At 47.3% G+C, this 15,638-nt stretch overlaps 1 protein-coding gene across 2 annotated transcripts in view; it reads right to left on the bottom strand.

Annotated features, from left to right (window-relative positions):
- APPL2 (adaptor protein, phosphotyrosine interacting with PH domain and leucine zipper 2) overlaps positions 1-15,638 on the bottom strand; it is a 52,788-nt gene that overhangs the window by 11,357 nt on the left and 25,793 nt on the right. Inside the window, exons 6-14 of one of the 2 annotated variants that reach the window (XM_065886585.1) lie at positions 15,042-15,083; positions 14,867-14,925; positions 13,610-13,756; positions 10,180-10,262; positions 6,408-6,566; positions 4,760-4,948; positions 3,590-3,632; positions 3,451-3,507; positions 3,262-3,350 (exon numbers count right to left, since the gene is read on the bottom strand). In XM_065886585.1, coding sequence (XP_065742657.1) covers positions 3,262-3,350; positions 3,451-3,507; positions 3,590-3,632; positions 4,760-4,948; positions 6,408-6,566; positions 10,180-10,262; positions 13,610-13,756; positions 14,867-14,925; positions 15,042-15,083 — 868 coding nt within the window. Of the gene's footprint in view, positions 1-3,261; positions 3,351-3,450; positions 3,508-3,589; positions 3,633-4,759; positions 4,949-6,407; positions 6,567-10,179; positions 10,263-13,609; positions 13,757-14,866; positions 14,944-15,041; positions 15,084-15,638 lie in introns of both variants that reach the window. The other variant, XM_065886584.1, reaches the window with a different exon arrangement.

Below are 15,638 nucleotides of genomic sequence, written 5' to 3'. Positions count from 1 at the left end.
AATGATAGAAATTAAAGCATCCCCTGTGATCTGCATGTCACCAACTCGAATGGACACTTCGGGATCATCATCCTGTTTGGTCTCCCAAAGCATCTGACACGACTGACCTCCTCCTTGAAACTCTCCTTTCTGGGTTTGTGCTGATGCCACACATTATAGGTTTTCCTCCTACTCTTCTGCTGTTCCTGAAGTGTTTTTTGCAGGCTCCTCCGCTAATCCACATGTTGGAGCTCTTTAGACTTCTGTCCCAGGCTCCACTTCCCTCCCTCTACACTCTCCCTAGCTGACCTCTTCTACCACCACTTCCGTGCTGATGGGCTCCCAATTCAGAGACTCAGCCCAGACATTTTCTTTGCCCTCCAGACATATATCAGTTGACTACTTGACAATTCACTGGAATGTCTCACAAGCCTCTCAAACTTAAGTCATAAACCGAACTCCTGATACTACCAACTCTTCATGTCTTCACGGTGGTGTCATATCGCCACCAACTGCCAAGGTGTTCAACCCAGACTGTGGTCATCCTTTGTTCCTTTCTTTCCACTCCACATCTCACATAACAAACGTCCTACAGATTCTGCCTTCAAAGTAAGTCCCCAATCCACCTACTTTTCATCTCCTCTGCCATGATCCGTTTAAGACACCATCGTGTTCTCCTGGACTAGTGCTACAGACTCCTCACTGGATACCTGCTTGCCCAGCTCTGCCTTGTGTGTCCTCCACAGCAGCCAGAGCTGACCTTGGAAAATGTAAAGTGGATCATCTCTCTTTCTCTCACTCTCTCTCACACACACCCCTACCTCTAAAACCCTTCCAGAGCTCCCCAAACCCCTGCCCTGACTTCCTTCATGATCTGTCCCTGCCCCCCTCCCTCCCAACCTCGTCTTGCTCTATGACCTCCCTCTGCCGGCCACTGTCTAGTTACAGTGATCTCCTTTCAGTTCCTGAAAGACACCAAGCTCTTCTCTGCCATTCAGCCTCCACAGCTGGGATCAGGAATGCACTACCTCTGGCTCTTTGCAAGAGAGGCTACTTCTCATCTCTTACTTCTCAATTTAATTATCTCTACAGACAGGCCCTAAATAGGTCTCCTCCTTATTCTCCATGATGGCACCCTCATCTTTAACATAACAGTGCTTTCCTGTATTTTAACTAAGTATTTGTTTACCTATTGCCTGTCTTCTCCTACAAGTCTGTAAGTTTCACGATCTAGCTCAGCGCCTGGAAACTTATACATCTGTTGAACAGCTGGATAAGTGAATGAATATTACATATAAGTAACTGCAGAACAAGGGAAGGCCACGTAGGAAATCTGCTTGGAAGTGAACGGCAGTTTGTTCCCAAGAACAGAGTTTCTCTGCTTCATTCTCCCACTGTCATCAAAACATCTCTTTATTCCTAATGAGCTGACCCTAAGAGAGATGCTAGCCTGGCCCTCCACTGCTCTGGGGCCATCATCTGGCAGCCACATCTGTCACCCTTCCGATCTTTGCATTGATTCAGCTGTCTGGCTACAGTCATTTTTTCTCCTAGGGATTCTTCTGTATCCCTTCTATGGGTTCCTTTCTAAGAATGTGATTTACGTATTCTATTGTAGAACAGAGGAGAAAAATCAGTTACTGAATAAATAAATCTGAGCTGCAGACTGTTTTTTTAGAAAACCAATCACACCTTCTGATTACACCCCAGAAAGACAGCATTTTAGAGCTGGAAGAGGCCTTGGAGGTGGTCTGATTTCTCTCATCTTATATCACAGAGTTGAGGAGACAGAGGCCCAGAGTGCTGACGACCCACTCAAGGACATCTAGCTGTGTTCAGAACTGTTATTAAGACCATGTCTCCTAACTCCAAGTCTAGTGCAGGGTTCTCCACTATGTCCCTCTAACACTCGTGTGGCTTTACAGAGAGTAGACAGACACATTTACCCAGTACAGTACTCACAGGTTAGCCCCACTGGCCGGATGTGTATTTCCATTTCCATTTATAAAGTGCTTTCCTTAAAGCTGCTCTTAGTAAACATGCTACTTTTGTGTAAACTGTTACCCTTAAATTATGGCACTGGAGTGTTCTCAGACTTGTTGCCTCGTCCCCATTTTTATTCCCTTTGCTCGGGTTCTCATGTTCTGTTTCACAGCTACTATCACAGGGACATCCCGTGGGGCCTCGCTGCCCTCCCTTCTCCTGCCCCACCCGCTCTCTCCCAGAAGGTGCCGCCCAGCAGTCTTTCCAGCCGGTTCTGACTATGCCTCCCCTCTTGTCAAAGCCTGCAGTTCTGTTCCCCTGCCTGTGGCTCCTCAGCAGGGCACCTAGTTCTTTCACCATCGGACTCAGCCTATTCTCTGCTTTCTCTCGGGCCGTTCCTCCTGGCGTCCCAGGGCTGGGTGTGTGAGCGCTGGCTCCACACTGCACCGCACTGAGACCCTGGGAAGTTACTCAACCACTCTGAGCTTTCTGACAACTTTCTTCTGGAGTCATTAGACAGTATCTGTAAAACATGTAACGGGATTCTTTCTACCATGCCACTAAAGATGGAGGCCTAATACAGTCATGATTTCAACTTGCCCTGTGATGCCATGCTTTCATTAGCATAACAGATAATACAGCCTTCTATTATTTAATCAAATGGAAACTCCCATTAAGATGGCATTCCTGGAATAAATCCTAAAGCAGTATTCAAAACAAGAGGAAAGCTGTATGTGTGAAAATGCTCACTATAAACGACAAGAGCAAACAAAGGAAGGGGAAGCAAACTAAATATTCAAATAGTCAATAATAATAAATGATGGATAGTGTGTAAAGGAACAATTATGAAAAATGTGAAAATATGAAAAATATATATGTGAAATAAATGCACATATGATAAGGCCTGCACCATAACATGGACACATAAAAGGTGATTTTCTTCCTTATTTAAAAAAAATTTTGTTTTGGTTTCATGATTTTGTTGATGCTGATACGAAATGTGGGGAGAACTCCTGACTAGCAGATACTCAGTGCATGTCCTATGTGCTCAGGCTGCAGCTGCGTGGTCCAGGGGAAGGAGGTGGACATTGAAAGCAGACAGCTTTGAATTCTGACTCGGCCTCTCATTTGTGGTGTGAACACGGGCAAAGTATTTACCCTTTACTGGTCAGAGTTACTGCTTCTGTACAACAGGGCTGAACACCACGGTGCTGTAAAGATGAAATTCCTAGTACAGGTGAAATCCCTAATACACAGTTTGGCTCCACAAAAGCTAGTTTTTTTCTGTCCTTTAGTTACCTGGGGCAAGGGCTTTCTTGTTTTTTTGCAAAACTTGTAATTGGAGTCACTGCTTGGAGAGCCGTCTGATTCAACTTGATGGCGACTGCCTAAAAATCCAGAGGAAGACAGGCTCAGTTCCAAGAGGTGGACGCTTACCCTTCACACTGAGAAAAGAGCTGAGACGCATGTAGGGCAGCCGTGAATTACCTCTGGGTTGTCAGTCAGGTAGATCTGTCTGGAGATGTTGTTTATTGCACATATCCACTGTAGAGGACATTAAAAAACGTGCTGAGTCCCAAAGTCACCCACTATACTAGAACAGAAGTGAAACAAACAAAACCTTTACCTCTTCGTTTTCCTTTCTGCTTTCCGCCTGGAGGATTATTCCCCTGAAATAAAGTACATCTAAGTAAGTGCTTCCTGGACCTCAGTGACTGAATGTCTGCATGCAGCGGGCCAGGAATAAGATACAAATAATTCTGCTCTACTTCTGCGAAGGCGTCACTCTTAAAGGGACTCCACACCTGCCAGTCCCTTTGTTCCTCATCTGTGAGAGGTGGGGAACATGGATTTTATCCCTATTTCTTATCTGAGGGAACCAAGGCCCAGAGGAGTTAAGTAACTGCCTGGGACTGTGACTAGAATCCAGAAGCTTCGTTCCCAGGTCATTTACCATCACCCAGAGAGGAAGGATGATGTCTAAAGATGCTCTGCCATTCTGGGAGAAGAGATGGTCTACATCATACCAACGCTGCCCCCTCCCCGTGAATGTGCTATTTTTCAAATAAAGTCTCAACTCAGAAGCCCGACAGAGAAAGCAAACGCAAGCAGAGCAGCTCTGACTGAGAACGGGGCCACTCCTCTCCCTCAAGCAGGTGAAGCCTGGAGCACTTCATGGGGCTCCAAACTCCTTGGAGCAGTTTGAAACCACGGCTCTAAGTGAGAGGGGGTCCCACTGGGATGGGATCTACTGTGATGATGCACGGCTGCCATTCTGCAAACATGGCCTCTCCTGGGCCCAAGGTGTACGGCAGATGTGGGGACAGAGTGCTGGCGAATAACTGCTGCAGCGGCATGTCCTGTTCACACTTCCCGTGTCAGCTGGGGAAGCGGACTCCTCAGGCAGGCACCCACTCTCCTCGTCAGCCCCCCGACCCCGTGATGTGGACACAAAGGCTTGTCTAGAACAGACGAGGAGCGGCTACAGCCCCACCCCTCTCTCTCTGAGTCTCCACTGACAAACAGCTCCTATCGCCGTCTTACACAAGGAAGTCACCTCTTCTCCATAGCCACAGACAAATCCTCTCTGGGACCTCTTAGATAAGGCAGGCTGGATTCCATATGGTCCTGTGTGCTTGCTTAAAGAGGACATAAAACCACCCTCCCGAAAGGTCAACACCACCCAGAACGGGGCCTCCCCTGTGGAGGGCTGGCACAGAGGAGTGACCTAGGAGGCCCTTGGCAGAAGTGGGGTCACTGCACCTGTTTCCTCCCACATAAAACCCGTGTGGCCTACGCTTTTCCATTGGGAGTAGTGATCTGGAAGCAGTATCGTCGGTCTTCACAGTCCACCGCCATCACTGAGCAGTTGTCCAGGTCCTGGATCAAGCCTCCAGCCACGGCGCCCCTGGGCTGACACATGAGATTCCCGCCTTGGGTGAAGAAGTAGAGTCTCTCCCAGGTGGTGGTGACCAGCCCTGTTTTACTGTAAGAATTGTGTTGTGAAAAGCTCATTAGTCCTAGGAAGCATAAGAGGCACCTCAGTCTTGCTGCCTCTTTATGGGTATTCGTAGCATTTTAGAAATAATGTGTTGCTTTACATTAAAGCAAAACTTCTCTGAAAAGAATTCAAGTGCAAAGAGTAGCAGGAGAGGCACAGGTTAGCTTGAATGAGCTGGGAGCTGATGGGCTCTGCTCAGACGGGAAAGGCTGGTCCACAGCCAACTCCAGGGTGGGGGCAGGGGGCGCCCACCCCCACTGCAGCCAGTCTCTGGCTTCTAAAGCCGGGAGCTGGAAACAGAATTAGTCCATCACCATCGGGAACTGAAAACCTGGAAGATCATTTCTCTAAGACACAGAGCTGAACTGCTCTTAGTTAGAGTGACCAGGGTTACCCCGGCCACAGCGCACACCCCAGAACCCTGGGCACTTTATACCAGCTTGGCTTCTGCTCCAGCTACGTGTTATGCTTCTTCTGTGGGCTGTTTACAAGAGAAAAATCTAGTTCCTGGCAAATAAAACCAGAACCTTGTGGAGTTTTCTATCTGTACAGAACTAAAGGAGACCTCTGGCTTGTGATGTCAGCGAGCTTTACAGACCTCTGAAAGGCTCCAACCTGGTAAGAAAACAGCTGGCACCTCTTCACACACCCTCCATTTGGGGGATATCACATATATTTATTCGATTCGGTATTTACTAAGTAGCGACTATGTATGGGGCACTAGGTTTCCTGCCTCAATAATGGTAACAGCTAACATTTGAGTACTTATACCTGCTAGGAATTACCTCACTCAATCTTTGCGACAACTTTATGAAGTAGGTGCAATCTTCAGCTCTATTTTACAGATGAAGTGCCGGGGCAGCGGGGCCCAGCCGGGCCAGGACGTCTGACCAAAGTCAGAGCTCACCACCACACCTGACAACAACCCCACCTGCTCTCAGACACAGTCAAACCTGGGTACCTCTTTAATTCATAGTGAACATCTGAAACCTGAGGGTTGAACATGGGGTTCAGTCTATATGAACCTAGATGATTCTGGAAGCTTCCTGGCCCTCAGACTCTGGCCTCAGTGCTGCATCACCGGCACACTGCTCTCACCCATCAGGGGGTCTGGGGAAGGGTCTCAATGGTCTAGGATGATGACAGTTAAGAGCAGTCTATGTCAAACGGCCATGGTGACCAGGGAGGGGCGGCCTGTGGTGTCTTGGGAGTCTACGCACTGACTGGGTTCTTACTCACACGACTGTTTCAAGCCCCATCTCTCAGTGCAGTTTGGGACCTGGGCCCAGACACTTCCTATGTCCCAGGCAGGAGGGGCGCTGTGGCGGGAGCTATAACCCAACCTCACACACCCCCACCCTCTGATGGGGCACTTAACAGGGGCTTTTTAGCCACTCCCAGGGAACGCAGACTTTAGAAAAAGAGGCAGGCAATGAACTCTCACTTTCTAAGGTTAAGGTAACCAGCCTTCTGGATGAGGTTCCTGTTGATCTGGGGTGCAGCCACATCGAAATCTGGAGTGTAAACAGCTTCCTCAAGAGAAAGTAATTCTTGCTGGGATGCCTGCATCTTCTCTGCTTCCGCTTCCAGTTCCACCTGGATGCTTGAGACAGAAGGTGTCCGGTCAGTCACTTGTCACAGCAGATGGTGGAGCCTCCCCACGGCTTCCTGCCTCACACAGGGGGGCACGACACTCCACCTGAGGCTCTGAAAGCTGGAGATCACAGGGACTCCGGTCCGTGCTACCAAATGGTTTATATGACTGTTGTTTTCAAACAGAGCATAACGAATACCACTGGACGATGCCTGAACCCAGCTAAATAATTTCTCTGTTGACACAGTGGTATCCAGGCTCAGACTTGTCGATGCAAGTTTTAGAAGATGAACCCATCCTCAGGAGCCGCATGTGCTGGCAGCCTGCGAAAGAGCCAGAAAGGCAAGAAGGAAACGGCAGTCATTCGTGGCCCCCACCCCCCGGTTTAGGCAGGAATGGTGGGGACGGCCACTGCAGACCAGAAAGGGACCAGGAGGTGGTACCCAGGCGCAACAGCAAAGCCAAGAGCAATGCTTTTCCTTATATGAGAGCCACACAACTGCCCTGAGACGGTGCAGGCTGGCCGGCCCGTCTGCCCATGGTCTGAGGCGTGGAAAAGCTGGAAGCTTTAGCTTTCTCCCCATAACATGAGGCCTCAACAGCTACCCCACCCAGGGGCGACAGCCTGGGTGACAGTCCTAAACGCAGTCTGCCAAAATGGGCCCTCCATCCGAGAAAACAAACTCTAGAGGCGTTGTTCCACTTCTCCACTGTGTAAAGGAGGCAGGACTGAATTCCGATGTTGAAATCGGGAGGAACCTAGGGGCTAGCGTTTTACAGAGTGAGCTCCTCAGCACTTCCTTTCAAAAGCGTCCTGTAGGTGAGTGAGATTGGGCTTGTGTGTTCCAGATGCTCCTCTTAGAGGTTCACAGTGTATACCACCTGTATCCTGTTTAATGCAACCCTAAGGCAAGCCGTCAGTCCAAGTTAATTTTGGCTATTTTGATGTTTGAATGGAACGATCTGGGGCTCCACCAACAAACTTCGTTAGTTTAATGGGGTTGTCATTGCCAAGGCTGAGAATGGAATGAGAAAAAAGAAGTTAAGCTGTACAGGAGTGCACGGAGGGAGCCAGAAGTATACAGAACCGCTTAGGTCCTTCAGCTTTTGTGAGAAGCCTCTTTGAAGATCTGATGAAAGGTAAGGATTGTCTCCCCCAGAAAAGCCCTCATGTGAACCAACGTGACATCATGCACACAACTCCAGGGAGTTTTTAGTAACTGTCCCCCCTCTGCTCCCCGACCCATACAGGGAGGCTCAAAAACTGAGCTAGGGCTTCCCTGGTGGCGCAGTGGTTGAGAGTCCACCTGCCGATGCAGGGGACGCGGGTTCATGCCCCGGTCTGGAAAGATCCCACATGCCACGGAGCCGCTGGGCCCGTGAGCCATGGCCGCCGAGCCTACGCGTCCAGAGCCTGTGCTCCGCAACAGGAGAGGCCACAGCAGGGAGAGGCCCGCGTACAGCAAAAAACAAAACAAAACAAAACAAAAAACTCTGAGCTAATCCAAGCCTCCCAGAACTCAAGGAACAGGGTAGAAAAGTGACTCCCTTCAACTGTTCCCTTCGAAGATTTTTATTTTAAATCATGTTTCATTTAATTTAAAAAAAGCATGTGTGTGTGTGTGTTTGTGTGTGTGTGTGTGTGTGTGTGTGTGAAGAAGCCAAGAAAAAAGCCTGAAGTGTATCACTGTGAAGTAGGGACTGAAAGAAAAGCCCCTGGCACTGTGGGGTGGTGTGAAATGCCACCCATCTGGGTTTAGGCTGGGTTCTGAATCCTCTCACACCCTGACACAGTGAGACCAGGCATCCACCTCCCGGGGAAGGACTGCAGAGCCCAGAGCCACCACTAGACGCTGTTCCTTGGCCACTCGGGCTGGCTGGCTGCTGATGCCCAGCAATGTGGCAGCAAGACCCCTCCTAGTGGCACAGGCGCAGCAGTACTTATCTACTCACCAGGATACAACGTAAGGGATAAGAAAACTAGAATTCTTAGCTGAATGCTTCAGCCATTTGAACCAGGAGGTTCCCGTGCTCCCAGGTTCCACTGGGAGCTCTGCCTGCTGCCCCTGTAACAAGATGTGCCTGGTCAGGCAGCAGAAGCACGACTCACAGAACTAGACCCGGCCCTCGGGAGCAGGCTGCGTGGCCGGGGCTTTCAACGCCAGTCACGAAACTGTGGGAACAGCTGGTGCTGCACTTTGGTGGCCTAGTAACGGCTCAGAGAGACACTGACAAGGAGAGAGGACACAGGCTGCAGGATGTGTGGAAAGATACACACTGCAGCATCTCGGAAATGGGCATGAATGTCCTGCCACCAGTTAATAAAAAAATCTAGTACATGAAAAAATTTGAAGCACAGGTAGTTCTCTCAGAAACAAAAACCATGGGATTCTGAGAGTTAAGGAAGGTAAGAGAAAGACAGTGAGAGACAAGGGAGAGAGGGTTTTTAAATGACAATTTAATAGGCTCCCTTCTCTCACTTTCTCCTAACCCCCCAGGGGCTAACAAATTAAAAGGCAGGAAACTGAGCTCGGATTTCACAAATTGCCTTCTAGCATAATTATAAATCTAACCTGCATCCAATGATCAGGAAGAAAACAGCTCAGGGACTTTCAGGAAGGAATATACGCTTCCCTAAACCACAACTCTCCCCTCGTGCCTGTATGATGCTCAGCACTGGTCTTCCTTGGGATTCATTCTCTATCTTCAGCATTTTACGGAAACTTCTGTCTAAATAAATTTACTGCTTGGCCTCCTTAAGGTATTTTGAAATGCAACATCCTCAAGAAAATGAACACCTTTCTCTTCATTTTTCCACACAAAATCCTATACTTATACTTGTTTTGTATATTTACCTATCAACTACACACGTATATACAGAGAGACATTATTTCTATACTCCAGGAATCACGCGGAGTACTCAAGGAACCACACGTCTGCGCTGTTAATGAAATAAGCCTGGTGCTGGCAGCGCCTGGGCGCCTCCCGCGAGCTCACTACCGCAGACACTGATGACAGGAAGCAAGAAGACTCAGGGCAGCCCCAGCCTTAATTAAACGTGGGCAGGACAGTCTGCAGAGATGACACTGTATTTGTTAAAAATAAACATTTGCAAGGCTGAACTGCAGTTTGTTAAATTAATTCAAAAAAAGGCTTAAGGCCTTATTTATCTATTATAAATCAATGTGATGTTAAGTTTCCTGAAAAGTTGCAGCACTTCCGGCCGCTAACCCCATTAGCTCTCAAAGAAAAAAGCAAGCATCTCTTCTAAACTGGACTGACTCATAGGCTTATAGCATGTGAAATGTGAATATTAACAAAAGGAGATCCTAAGAATAGGAACTTGGACTTAATGGGAAAGTACTCCTGTGGACATTATAATCTTTTATTTAGTCTTTTAATGTAGTAGATAGGACTCTGGCTCCACACGGGTCAAGAACTGCAGAAATCATGACTTTTCAACCACACAAAGAGCAGCAGCTAAGAGGAGGGCGCTGTTCTGAGCATTCATGGAGTGGAGGGGGCAGGGGGCTCTCTGGGGCCCTCCCCCCACCTCCCAGAGAGACTGATTCAGCAGGAGAGGCAAAAGGCACACGAGATGCAAACCGGAGCGCAGCATTACCTTTGAACCATGTCTGCAACGGAGGCTAAGAAGCTGTCCATACTTTGGGAAAACATCTCTGCTCCCTTCTTAAAAAAGTTAATCTGAAAGATATAATTATGATATTCTGAAAATTGTCTAAGAAAGGTGATCGATGAAATCATGACATGTGAGACTAACAGCACAGGGGCCGCAGACACTGGCTGGCCCCTCCTCACGCACCTGCTGCCTCTCTGCTGAGCCCCACCTCACTGGCTGAGATTGACTCCCAAAGCCCCTGGTGTATCTGTAGAGGGAGGAGGGTGAAGCCTCCTAACTTGCTGCAAGGCAGTAAAGACCAGGGATAATTTAAGTGCTTGGTACATACCACCTCATCCATAATTACTACTGATAATTATTTCGATATTATCATCAGCAGCCTTTTTCCTGTGTGAATTCTAGACAGTAAACAGTTTCTTGAGGGCAAGGATTAGGTCTTGTTCACCTTTGCATCTCCAGGGGCTAAACTGGTGACCAGTGACATGCACAGCACCAGCAAGGAGCAGACAAGCAGGTGCGGCTCTCAGTGAAGTGAAGGCCCCCACCGACTGCCCCTGCTCATCGAGCCACGTGCGGCTCTGAACACAGGCTGTGTGGATCGTGGTTTGGCTGCGATCTTGCAGAGGGAAGACCGGGCAGAAGACCCTTAAAAGGCTCTTCCAACCCAGACATCAACTTCAAAGTGACTGTGTATGAGAAGGACACAGCAGGACTGCACAGGTGCTGGACACGGGGGACAAGGCCCCTGCTGCTCCCCAGCATTCTGATCTGGAAGCAGCCCTGGCCCTGGGTGGTGGGTCGGAGATCGACCTCTCACCTCTAGAAGGCTAGAAGGTGTCATCAGCACAGTCTGACCCCTTACACCTGGCTCCCCAGACGCCTGGGGAAGTGTGTACACCAAGGTACTTAGTTTTCACAGTACAGAAACACGATGATCGTGCTTATCCTAACGCAAGGTATACCTGCAGGGAGATGTTCTGGCCCCATGATCTTTGAACCATACAGAGATCAACACTGTAAATGCCATCCTGAGTCCCTGAAATGTTGAATATCAAGGTCTGTTAAACAAGCATTCTACATTTCTAAGTGTACAACATCAAGGTGGCTTTTTCTCTCCTTCCCCTCCCTGAACTCCTTGGAATTTATACTCTAAGTCCATGTCTTAGCTCCTCTACTACTCTGTAAATGCCTAGGGCAGGGGCTCATGCAATCCCTAAAAAAAACCTGATGAATGAACGGATGAAGGAAGGGATACGACACTGGCTTCTACAGCCACATTATGTAGTACTCACCCTGTAAATATGACACTAGAGTTCATTTTTGTGTTCTCATGAACCTGTACACAGGTAACAAAACCTCAGTTTGTATGAAGGCCTGAGGAATGAATCATGGTCTAACTGGAAACCTCTTTAATGAGGGCCACGGAAGGAAGAAATGGAGTCAAGCCACCTCCACTAAGGTGGGTGGTGCTGAGAAGTCTCGTTCAGTGCAACATCATCCAAAGACCTAAGTTCATGGCCCTTTGTGAACAGTAGGAAGTACTATGGTCATACGACCATCAACTGACAAAGGAGATGCTCAATGGGCATTGGTTAAAGAGGCCTGATGAGGCAGTAGGACAGCAGATGCTTTAGGATCATCCCAAAGATTCATGGTGTCAGACAACAACCTGGTCTTTAGGAAGGAACTATAGTTTTCATCAGGATGAAAAAGTCTGCAGGGTGAGATTTTTATTTCGTCTTCTGTCTTGAAATCTGCATACTTTTCATATGAAAAATGAAACATGCCATCCTTGGTCCTCAAAAACGATGCTGCCACCACCCAACAATGACGGTGTGCTCTGTTCTGACTTCCTAGGCACAGGGGCTACACTAGTACTAATGCACCCAATGTCTTGTCCTCCCCACTGTGTCCAGGCTGGGAGAAGTGGTGGAGTCCTTGGCCATGGAAGCGAGTGAAACCAGCCAGTATCAAACCCATCCTTTAGGACTTGTGAAGACCCTCCTCTAAACAACCAAGCTCCCCAAGCACTGATCCATCAGGCCTGGAGCAGTTCATCCTTCTGAAATGCTGAGTCCAGGTCCCTCCCTGACTCAGGGTCTCCAACTGAGCAGGAATTACTGCTTCAAAGGCAAGAAATGTCAATCAGGGAGGACAGATGTGAAAGGAGGTATTAATCAGAGAGAGCAAAGGAGTACTGGCACTCTCTAACAAAGCAAGGACATTGGCAGGGACACAGGTGCAACAGGAGAGGGGAGGGTGACAGAGAGTGAGCGAGTATACACGTGTGGACACAGTGCCCATTATGAGGAAGCGGAGGAAGCTCCCAAGGATTTGCTGAGGACTGAAGCCCACAGCTGCACAGCGCTAGCTTTTGGTTTAATCCAGCTTTACTCAGTTCACACAGCAAGATTTTATTGCTCTAGTTAAATACTACCTCTAAAAACACCAAGCTGACCTTAGTGTCCCTATCACTCAACAATAAAATAACCATATGAAGAAGACAGACAGCTGAGCTTAGATGTTTAAAGATCCTCTCTTGTTCTCCTTTTCCCTGAATGAAACTGATACTGTATTCTTTTGAAATATATGTATTTTTAAAATGTATTTAAAAAAATAGATGCTCACATGTGGGTTTTTTTAAGTTGCTTTTTTTCTTCTCAACATTTTGCTTCCTCACATTCCTTTCTGTTTCTAGATTGTCAACTGAGAGAAGGTTCCCAGCTGTGTTTCTCACATGCCCAAGTGAGGTTTTGGAGTCAACCTAAGTGGGGCTAAAGCAGGGCAGGGATGGAGGGTGAGGGCTAGTGCCGCACGGTCAAGGGCCCATCCCAAAACTGGAGCCTCCCTGCAAACAAACGTTCAGTAGTAGCCCACGAAATGGGAGGAAGAAGCCAGATAAATATTCTACAGAGACTTCATCAGGCAATGGCAACATTTCCCCACGCCCCAGATGCCCAGGTGCCAGCAATAACCTCAGCAACGTATCTTTAAAGAACAGCCCAGCTGAGGGTGACCCTTACCACACCAAGCAGCAAAGGATCGTGCGGAGTCCTGGGTTGTAGGCCTAGCTCCACCAACCTGGGAGTCAGCTGCTTCTCAGGAAACTGGACCAGGCCTGGCTTTCATTTGAATCCGACACAAAGGGTCATGCCAGCTCCTCCCCACAGGAGTCTTGAGATCAAAGCCATCATTTCCTGCACGTATAGCCTAGTAAGTCCAACTAATGATGACCCAGCCCCTCTGGAAGCTCTCCAAGTGCTGAATCTCAGAAATTTCTAGGGAGGCTGTGCACCTGTGTTTCTTTCTCTGATGATGCTTCAGTATCCCCTAAGGGCTACGTCAGCAGAATGCCACGCTGTTCTCCACAGCTGGCTTAGGTCTGATGCCTCAGGGAAAGGGATCACCCTACCTGTCCGTGGGCAAAGCCTAGCATGGGCTCCATCATGGCCACTCGCTTTCTGTACTGCAGCGCGTTGAGAGCACAGTAGTACTGAAGGGATGAAAGATGCTGTTTCCGCCGGGCAGCTGCCACCTCCTTTACAATTTCAGTCTTCACCTGGTTAAAAGGGGGAAGGAAAACAAACATCAAGTTGTCCAAAGCAAGTGGCAATTCTGTAAGAGCATGCAACTTCAAAACATGTTTGTTTATTCATTAGAACAATTTTTTTGACAAATAAAAAACAGATGAGATTCCACCTCAAGTTTTTAAAAATTCCAAATTAAAAATACCAAATTAATGGCATCTCAGCGTTTGTGAGGCTGCACTGGGGTGAAGACAATACTTTCTGCTGGTAGCACTACAAAGAGCTACAATCCTTTAGGAAAACAATATGGCAGCGTGCATTCGAAGCCATAAATATTTTGGTTCACCCATAAGATGGTACTCCCAGGAAATCATGGAACAGAAGTAAAAGCTATATGCCTGAAAATATTCGATATTATCTATAGCAGCTAAAAAGCTAGAGAGCATGAGTTAAAAAATCAGAGTCAACATTCAGGGCAAGGAGTTCAAGTGCCCAAGTATATGTGAGTCAGATAACCATATGAGCTATCAAGCTTAAGTTAGAATCATTATGTGATTATCATTTTACAATGGTTCCAAGTTGACATTTAATAAACCAGTTTGAAGAAAGCTAGAACAGAGAAGAAGTCTACTTATGAGATTTGGAATAAATATTTTAAAAATCCAGGGACTTCCCTGGTGGCAGAGCGGTTAAGAATCTGCCTGCCAATGCAGGGGACACAGATTCGATCCCTGGTCTGGAAAGATCCCACATGCCACGGAGCAACTAAGCCCGTGTGCCACAACTACTGAGCCTGTGCCCCAGAGACCACAAGCCACAACTACTGAGCCTGCGTGCTGCAATTACTGAAGCCTGTACGCCTAAAGCCTGTACTCCACAAAAAGAGAAGCCACCACAATGAGAAGCCCATGCACCACAACCAAGAGTAGCCCCTGCTCACCGCAACTAGAGAAAGCCCACGCGCAGCAACGAAGACCCAATGCAACCAAAAATAAATAAATGAATATATTATTTTTAAAAATCCATGTACAGGAGAAAAAAAAGAATTCATCAGGACACCCTCAATGCCACAAATTCACAATAGGGAAACATAAAAGGAGCTTAAGTAAATGAAGTGAAAAATGGAAGGTAGGTATTCGTACCTTTTCATTCTCCTTTTTTTTAGGAAGCCTGCTATATTTTGCCATTGAGAGGTCATGCTCTAAAAATAAAGAGATATTTTAGCACCTAGATGGGCTGAAAGGCAAGAACATTCATTCAGCATCTCCTCTCACAGACATACTAAACTCACATACCAAGAACAGAGAAGATGCTTACCATTGCTGGCGAGTCCAAAAAGATCCTTTAAAGTGCTTACTTCTGAACAAGAGAAAAGAAACATCTTAAAGCAAAGAAAAATAAAATATGCTAACCTGGAGCTCTGTGCTTTCCCAAGAAAATAAAGGTATGTTCGTGGAAGGGGGAACCTCCGCCAGCACCCTCGGGTCCTGGTGCCTGCGGATGCTTGTTTTAATGAAAGAAATCTGAAGCAATCTAGTATACTGTACTTGCAACAAGCCAACACCAATAAATGTTAGTCCATGTGGGTGCCACACCCATCATGCACAAAGACGACTTAACAAAGTCTAAGACCAAAAAAACAAAAAGTTAGTGAGAGCAATGACTGTCCAGGGTTAAAAATTTAAAAACACAGAGATATTTAAAAGGAAGTGACACTTTCTACGATTCTAAAACAATCCATTTTTACTTTGTCAAACAGAGCAAAGCATTTTCACATCTTCTACATTGTTTTTCGATCTGTCTCAAAACTGCCTCCAGCTTTTAAATTTCTCTTCACATTTTTCTTACTCTTTCTGATATGGGGCTGCTTTCTGCCTTTCTCTTCTTTAATTTTTCATTTCTTTCTCATCTTCT

The sequence above is a fragment of the Phocoena phocoena genome, chromosome 11 (genome assembly GCF_963924675.1).
Source record: "Phocoena phocoena chromosome 11, mPhoPho1.1, whole genome shotgun sequence".
NCBI classification, from domain to species: Eukaryota; Metazoa; Chordata; class Mammalia; order Artiodactyla; family Phocoenidae; genus Phocoena; species Phocoena phocoena.
This window is presented reverse-complemented; position numbering and strand designations above follow the sequence as displayed.